At 34.1% G+C, this 9,435-nt stretch overlaps 1 protein-coding gene across 1 annotated transcript; it reads left to right on the top strand.

Moving 5' to 3' along the window:
- The first annotated feature begins 3,199 nt into the window (after positions 1-3,199).
- LOC107811010 (UPF0481 protein At3g47200-like) lies at positions 3,200-7,243 on the top strand. The gene is made up of 4 exons (XM_075233457.1): positions 3,200-3,346; positions 3,431-3,470; positions 4,690-4,788; positions 5,547-7,243. The coding sequence occupies exons 3-4, from the start codon at positions 4,714-4,716 to the stop codon at positions 7,029-7,031; spliced, it is 1,560 nt and encodes a 519-aa protein (XP_075089558.1). The 5' UTR covers positions 3,200-3,346; positions 3,431-3,470; positions 4,690-4,713; the 3' UTR covers positions 7,032-7,243.
- Positions 7,244-9,435: the final 2,192 nt, after the last annotated feature.

The following is a 9,435-nucleotide window of genomic DNA, read 5'->3' as shown; positions in this document are numbered from 1 at the left end:
AGCGATTGTCGCATACTTTCTCCGAAGCTAGAAAGAAGAACAAGAAACCTGACTGGTTACTTCAAAATTTATGGGATGATTTGCAAAGGCAATGGCTTACCTCAAAGTTCTTAGAGAAGAGCGAAAAATGAAAGAAAGCTCGCGCATCTGAGAAGGAAGGCTCCTTGAACACTGGAGGTGCGATCAGCCTAGGGACAATAAAAAGAAGATTGGTACGTAATTGCTTAAGTTATTTTAATTTTCAAATTATATCTATTCTGTTTATTAGCTAAATTAATTTGTTTTCAGGAAAAGAAGTTGAGGCATCCAATGAACCATGATGAGTTATTCAAGGAGACGCATATTGTAAAGAAGAAGAAAGAGACGGATCAAGAAAGGTGGGTCGAGGACCGGGCCTTGACTGTATATGTAAGCTTTCACTTTTCTTTAATTATTTTAATTTATTTTTATATAAATTTTGAAATACGAATTCAATTTAAATTTTCGTATAGGGTAGCTACCAAACTAACGTAGAGGAATTCATCTGCACTCAGCCAGCTGGTGAATCGGGCGAGCCAACCCAACCTTCGGACGAGGATGCTGAATGAATATGGATGGAGTCTGTTGGCGGTCCAAAATGGGGGAAGGTATACGGGCTTCCTACTAAGAAATTCCATCGCTATAAGTGTGGAATGCAAGGAATAGGAACTTCCTCGCAAGTCGGGCAACTTAATGGGGAGAGCCTATCCGCTATGCGGGAGACTGTGACAAAGCTCACATCCGAGCTAGAAGCGGCCAAGGAAAGAGAAGGGTTAGAGATGCTCAGTTCCTTGGCATGCAAGCTCAGATCAGAACTTTCCCATCTACTGGAGCTTTTCCGTTGCCCCGATCTCGTGAGTCATTGCCAGAGGCTCGACTTGAACGTGAGCGTTCCTTCCGTCCTCCCCGTGATCGTTCCTCCCGTCCTCCACAAGACCCTTCTCGACACCGTCTTTTAGATGAAAGTTCATCAAACGGTGATGATGAAGTTGTACAAAACACTCCTTGACTTTTATATACTTTGAACTAGACAAATAGAACCGATTTTGAACTAGTTGTAATAAGTTGTAACTTGATTATGGATTTTTTAGTTCTATTGAACTTTAATTTGTTAGTTTTAATGTATTTATTGAATTGTGATATTTTTTTTGTTGTTGTTGTTGTGGTGGTGGTGGTGTTGTTGTTGTTGTTGTTGTGTTGTTGTGTTGTTATTTAGGGATTTTGGTATGCTGGCAGGTGGTGTAGCTGCCAAAACAGGCATTTTATGCCAAAATTAAAACCCAGAAAATCGACCAAAGTTGGTCGGTTTCTAATTACTGTTGATTAGCGACCAAGGTTGGTTGCTTAAGTTTTAAAAAAGAATAAAAATTAAAAATTACCTACCAAAGTTGATCGGTTAATGAACAAGGATTACCCAAATTTCAACTTTACCAACCAACTTTGGTCGGTATGGTTAAATTTTAATTTTTTTTAAAAAATATATATTTTATTTTACCGGCCAACTTTGGTCGCTAATTTTTAAATTTTAATAATTAATAAAATAACATAATTTAAATACACCGACCAACTTTGGTCGGTAAAATTAAATTATTAAAATATGTTACAGACCAAAGTTGGTCGGTATGTGCTTTAAATTGCACAGCTGGCGACCAACCTTGGTCGGTACACTAAAACGACCACCGATAGCGACCAAGCGTGTTTGGACGCGTTTTGATCGGTAATTTGCCAATACCGACCAACGTTGGTCTTTTTTTAGGTCGCTAATTACCAAATTTCTAGTAGTGTTAGTTGCAGCTATCACTTCTTTTTGAATTGCTTCCAATGCCTTCTTTTGATCATTTCCAGCATTTGCTTGATTCCTGCAACCTGCACTGCCTGCCTTAGCCACAGGTTTATATCTTGTCTTACTGCATTGATCCAACTGCATTCAACGAACAAGTGGTCCTTTGTTTCCAGTTTATCTTCATTACACAAATTACAGTTTATATTATCAACCTGTAATTGCATCCCAATCATCCTGTCTTTAGTTAGCAGCCTCCTAAGCGTTGCAAGTCAACCAATAAACCTGTGTTTAGGCTGTGCTACAGCTGTCCAAAATAAATCTGCAACCTTTAGTTTTTGTTGTCGACCAATTAAAGCAAGCTAGCTTTTAGTGATTGAGTATTTCCCTTCTGAAGTTAACGTATATCTGCCATGGGAGTATTATTCCTTCATCAGTTCTTTAATTGAGTTTATCTTTCTCCAATACTAACTACTATCTACAGGAGGTGTATGAGCCCATATGTCATGATCAGCTTTCATGCAGTAGCCAGCATTATACTGCAATAATATTGTATTTATACACAGTATAAACTACTTCATCTGAACTAAATGACCACATGACTACTTCTTTGCAACTAAGTTATTTATTGAATAACCTGGTAGAATTCTTTTTCGAGTGATTGGCAAAACTATTTTTGTGACTAAAAAGTCACTTAACTTTAACCTGAGTATCACGAATGTTATCAAGCTACTTTTTAAAACTAAACAGTCAATTGATTTTACCTAGGCATCACATAGTAGTAACGTGAAAATTATAAAAATAGTGTTAATCTTCCGTCAACTACAAAAAACTAGTAATGTGAAAGACAACTGTTTCTGCTGCAACCAAAGCCAACTTTTGTGATAAGATAGTTTCCCCATTATATTGAAAACGCGTAACGTAAAACGCTGCAACTAGAGCCTGTTCATGTAATAAGATAGTGTCACCACTCACTACAATTGAAAACTTGTATGTGAAAGGCAACTGCCAACCGGATCATGTTTTGCATTGATTAAACACAGTTATACATATATTTTATATGGATTATACTTATGTTATACATTCGCTAGCTATTTTTAGTTTAAGAGGTTAGATGAGCGATTATTTAAGTTAATTCTTGCTGAAAATTTAATATGTGAAAGGCAGCTAGCCCAATGCAACTAGAGTCGGTTCATGTAATAAAATAGCGACACCACTCGGCTATTTTTTTCTATTAGAAACTAATAATGTGAAAGGCAGTTGGTCCATTGACTTTATAATGATAATACACTTAGTATGAAATGATGTGATGTCAATTATTTCAACTTGACAATCCAATTATGCACCTCTCTTCATTGACTTGATGAATAGTCAAATCTGCACCTACTATTATGCCAAACTCATTTTCTGATCAAAATTCCTCTCCATCTTTAGACATTATCGATAGTCAACTTCCGCTTAATTTATTATATGCAAAAGTTATTTTATAATCAACCCACCTTCCCATCAATAGGCAATTGGGAGGAGCTTTAAAGGCATAAGTTTGAGGTTATTTGCAAAAGTTACGTTTGCAGTAGGCAAAATGCTCTTAATGATTTTTTGAATCCTAATCTCATTCCTCTTATTCTTCAGGATCACAAACAAGGAAAAAAGAAGAAGCCAAACCAAAGAGGTAACTTTATGCATTTCTCAATATTCTATGCTTCGCACAAAAAATTGTTGGGCTAAACCATCTCAAAGACATAGTCATTGTTTACTTTTTCTAGCCATATGTATAGATTATACATCGATTATACACGATTATAGACATACTGAACATAAATTATATATATATATTATACCTTTGCCGGCTATTTTTAGTTTAAGCGATTAAGTAGACGGCAAATCGGGTTATCTTTTAACATCATGTAATAATATCCGTTTGAGTCAAACTCATATCATTTTCTACAAAAGGCCTCATACATTAAAAGTATCCTTACACCTTACACTGTTTTAGGCCAAGCTCCCTCTGTTTTTATGTTGAAGTCATAACCCCCCATAAGGTGGGATGATCTAAAATGAAGATAACATGTATGATCCAAATTGAAATGAAAATGTAATTTTGAGATATGGAAAAAGATAGTGTACACCAACTTCCTTTTTCCATTGATGTCCAAACTCTTGATTTAGCTCTTTCACATTAGTAAATTTTAAATTTTAAAATCTTGTGATCAACCAGGAAGCTTTGTAGATAAATTTTAGTGTGTACTATTATAATTTTTAAATATTTCTTTTCATCAACGTGTAGTAACAACGAATATGAATTGAGAAAAAGAGTTTGATACAGTACCGTTGATTAAAAATTCTCTCTCTCTTTGTTGTTGAATTACAGTTTGAAGAAAATTACCTAATTAAAGGTTGAGTTAGACCGAATATTTATTTCTTTAACAGAAATGGTTTGTGTGGTTAATTTCTCGAGTAACTTTGAGTATAAGAGTGTTAAAAATTATCACTCTATAGCATACTTGAGACAGTTTCTCCTTTTCTTCTCTCAAAAAAATGTCTACTAGCTAGTCCCTCAAAATAAATGAACAGTGTATATAGATTATGAGACATGGGTTATAAAGCTTATGTGTTTTCAATTACTTAAAAAGTCGACCCTTCCTGATAATCTTTTAAAAACATTTTGTTGAACGAATTAGTTCGTTCAATCTAAGAATTAAAATTTCTAACAGGATAACGTACAAGACATCTAGGTTTCTTTTCATAAGAAGAAATAACACGAGATTTCATTTTTTCAATCAAATTCTGCAATGCATTGGATTAATAATAACAGCCATCTATGAGTTGAAATTAATTTTTTTTATGCCACGCCATTTTAAACCAATATCTGTTGCTTGCACGAATTACAGTTGAAGAAAGTAATTAAAAGAGGGATGGCACACTCTATTGAGATTACCCCAATTGATCACCGAACTCCGCTGCTTCGTCAAGCAACAAAAGATGATGAGGTCTCTCTCTCTTTCTTAACACAAACTTTCCTTCTATTTATTTATTGTATTTTTGTACAAAAAGAAACAAGGTAGCAAGCATGAATAGTCACTTGTTAATAATTATATTTTTTTTAATATATACATTAAGTCATTAAAAGCAAAAATAATAAAACGTCAAGTTTGATCAAGCTTCTTTATTAAGATTCAATTGTTTTATTTTCCTTTTACTCTTTTGGTTTCCACTAATGATGTTTGAAACTTCATTACGATTCACTATTCGTTTTTGTATTCCTTCACGATAATTACTTGCTAGAAATTTATAGAAAATAATAAGCATATAAATATTACTACGACATTTTAAAAAAATGGAATTCAGCCCGAAAGTCCTGTCACGATAGATGAACAAATTCCACTACTACTCCATCAAACTCCTCTAATTATTGATGCTGAAAAGGATGAGGTATGTGCTTACAAATTAAAGTAAGAATATAGATCACTTAACCATTATTAATTAAGGGTACATATTTGGTAGCAAGGAACATGATTTCTTGGAAAATAAGGAAAACCACTTGGACAATATTTACTTAGTATTTTCGGCTCACTGCTCAGTATTTGGTTAGTTTAATTTCATATGTTGATAATTTTCTGTCTTTTCCCTGAATTAAGAAAGGAAAAATCTTCAGTCTTTAGAGTTTTGTTTTGTCTGATCATTATATTAGTGACAATTTATGTGGAAAAAAAGAAGATAAAAAGTGACTCTTTTCCACTAATTACAGATAAAAGAAGGGGAGAAAGTGGGTCATTTAATCGAGACTAATAAAAGAGATGGTCAAGATCGACCAGGTTTTCAAACAAGTAAATCTGCAAATAAAATCTTAGATGAAATATATAAGGATTTGGACAATTTGGCTATCAGGTCCACCACCATATTCAAAGTAAATGTGGGGTTACGTGAATCAAATCCAGATGCTTATACACCAAAAATGATCTCCATTGGTCCTTACCATAAAAAAAATCAAGAACTTCACTCAATGGAAAAGTACAAATTGTTATACCTACAACGGTTTCTCCGGCGGAAAGAGGGGCTTAACGTGGAAAGTTGCATCAGAGAATTGGAGGAACTGAAAGATGAAGCATTAATGTGTTATGATGACATAAAGGACCTTATCGATAGTGACAACAACACTGGTGAATTTTTGAAAATGTTGTTGTTTGATGGTTGTTTTTTGGTTGAGTTTATTCGAGAGGTTATTGGAATAAAACCAACAGGAGAAGACATGATTATCCTTGGAGGTTGCCTTGATGACCAAGTACGTCGTGACTTGTTGTTATTAGAAAACCAACTTCCCTTTTTTGTCCTTACCAAACTTCATGACATGACTAAAGATGAAATTTATGACATACCATTCACAAAAATGGTGAAGTGGATTTTTTTTCATGATTTACCGAAGCTGACCCCTGCATCCTTTAATGAGAGTGCAGGTAATGCCGCAGAAATCAAACATTTACTTCAAGTAATACACATGTCATGTCACCCTTCAGAGATGAAAACTAATAAGCTAACTGGGAATATTAGCAAGGAAGCAGAACATTCCAGGAAAAACTTATGTTGTAATCTTTTGCAAAGAGTTAGGCCGAAAGAAATGCCAAAAGATAAGGACAACCTGACATGGCAAGACAACATGCCAAATGCTACAGAGCTTTGCGAAGCTGGAGTTGGATTTTCAAAAGTTGGAAATATTTATGCTTGCTTGGCGGAAGATAACCTTGGAGATAGCACAAGTTTATTTGATATTGGATTTGAGAATGGATTGATGACAATTCCTTGTTTTAAAGTCACCGATAATACAGAGACCCTCCTGAGAAATTTTATAGCTTACGAGCAACATTCACCTGATATAGATCCTAAATATTTCAGTGAATTTGCAGTTTTCATGGATCATCTTATCGACTCGGAAAAAGATGTCACTCTGCTTCGCCTAAAAGGAATTATCGCGAATGACATAGGAGAGGACAAAGAAGTGGCTAACTTATTTAATAACATTGGGAAGGGGGTCGGTATTTCATCAGACTTCCATTACAAAGAAGTATGTGGAAAAGCAGTGCAACATTGTGAACAACCATGGAACAGAATGAAGGCAAGTTTGAGGCGCAATTATTTTCATAGTCCGTGGGCAGGAGTTTCAACTGTGGCGGCCGTCATACTCCTCTTACTCACAGTTACACAGACAGTTTTATCTTTCATAAGTGTTCTTAAGTAGAGAACTTAATTATGGCCTATGGTTGTTTGGTTTTGTTAATCTTTCTAGTATGCTTTTCCTCACTACTATTTGTGCTTTGATGTGCTTAATATTGTATCCACCCAGTAATGGATTATAGATAGCATCTGAAGTCAGAGTCTGAAGAAGCCATCACTGACTTACATTCATGTACTCACTGAAGACAACTTCAATTTCTGCTTCATGGGATTCTTAAATCATCAAAGTATCTTTAAATGTTTTTTGCAATTAATCTCTGAAACTAAACACCAGCATATTCTATGAGGAATCCTCCAAGTTTGCAACTCATCATCATTAAATAGAGGTGGAGTGAAAAATGAAGAACCAAACAAGATTTTCATCTGAATTATAAGAGCTTAGGTAGATGATAAGCAAGCCAGTAAATGTAAATGCAACAACATGACTGACATTCAAATTTCTTCAAGAGTCAAGTGCCTGCAAGACTCTGCTTCCAATAATACATATCTTTAACTTAAAGTAGAAAATGCAAGATAAACATCAAAATCATGAATTAAGAGAAGTCTTTTTCGGTAAAGTTATGCAAAAACCAAAGCTACAAGACAAATTTCTGAACCTGCTAAGCCTCCGAAACTAGGAATTTCTCATGTCTATCTGGTGGAATACACCATTGCTCTCCTGTATAAGGAAGGATTGCTAGAATGATTTAAGAGTATGCATCTGTTCAAGGCTAGGTCTATCGGAAACAGCCTCTCTACCCTCTCCCTGCTAGAATGATTTAAGAGTATGCATCTGTTCAAGGCTAGGTCTATCGGAAACAGCCTCTCTACCCTCTCCCCCTTCTCGGGGTAAGGGTAAGGTCTGCATACATGCTACCCTCCCAGACTCCACTAGTGAGATTTTACTGGGTTGTTGTTGTTGCATCTGTTCAAACCTTAGGATTTAGTTATTGGATGCTTTTAAGATGAGCATTGATGCACAAATTTTCTGGACAAGTAGCCAAGTTTAATTGTTGCAAAATATACTAATCCTCAAAAGAACTTAATGGTGCATGAGTCTACCATCAAATGCCAGCTGCATTTGATGAAGAACTAAAACGCCTCTGCATGATAATATGCAGCTCCATTTCAATGCATGTCAAATCATGCTAACCTTTTCCATTGATCAATTAATTTACATATGTACTGTGAATACACGTTCAAGAAAAGAAAAATAAATGATGAAGCACAGAGAGGTTGTGCATAAAATGATCAAATATAAAAGCTTTAAGTTTTCCAAGGCTTGACCAGAATCAATAAATGGCTAACCAAACCGACCATTTACACTTCAAATTGAGATCAATGTAAGCTTGACAAGATAAAAGAACGCAATGAATAATCAAGAAAAGTGTTACGATAAAAATCAAAATATGGTGGATGTCTACTCTTCCTCCATGATCTTTCTTTCAAATGGTTAATGACATATTTAATGACATATTTTCTATGTTCAATGACATATTCCATGACATATTTTCTTCACTTTTTATGCCTATATAAAGGCTTTGTAATAGATAAAAAAATACACACAATTTAAGAAGAAAAACTCTTCTTTTCTCTCTATCTCTATTTCTTGTTCATGTTTTACTAAATTGTCTTTATTTCTTGTTCATGTTTTACTAAATTGCTTTTATTTCATAACACGTTATCAGCACGAGTCTCTAACCAATTGTATATATATATCTACAAAAAATTTCCTACATCCAGAAAGATTACAATTAGAAGTCATACATATCATCACATGGTTAAATGTAAAGAGAAACTACATATGGTAAGTAATGAAATGTAAGAAGGTATGATTATCTTATACTTGTCATTCCTTTAAAATCTCATATGCACACAACTTCGTACTACACCTGTATTGCATAAGCACATATTAATATTACATCTTTTATATCACATGAATGGAATAAAATTTTCGAAGTTCTATATGTTAAAATCATAGTAGCAGTTAATTGTTGATATGATGCATGTCATGGTAACCATGGATATTTTATATAAATTGTCTTATGCATATTTATGTGTTAACTATATTCAATCTGTCCTGCCGCTTTTAACATTTTCTTTTACTTGGATGAATATTTTTTTCCTTTTGGATAGTACCAAAAAAAGGAATAAAAAATAAAATAAAATTGGTCATACTGATTAAAAGCATAAATCATCTTGAAGAAAACAAGAAATACTTCACATCTTTATCTAGGTTGATTAATTACTTCTTTGAAGTTTGGAAAACAAACCAACTATTGAGAAAGTATACTTCATAATTTATGGTCGTATCATTTGAAAGCAAACAATGATTAGTATGACTACTAGAAGAGGTATTTTTGAGTACCCATGACCTACTTGATATTTGCTACTGATTTACCATTTTTAAGTATTTTATATGAATGATG

This window comes from Nicotiana tabacum, chromosome 16, assembly GCF_000715075.1.
Source record: "Nicotiana tabacum cultivar K326 chromosome 16, ASM71507v2, whole genome shotgun sequence".
NCBI classification, from domain to species: Eukaryota; Viridiplantae; Streptophyta; class Magnoliopsida; order Solanales; family Solanaceae; genus Nicotiana; species Nicotiana tabacum.
This window is presented reverse-complemented; position numbering and strand designations above follow the sequence as displayed.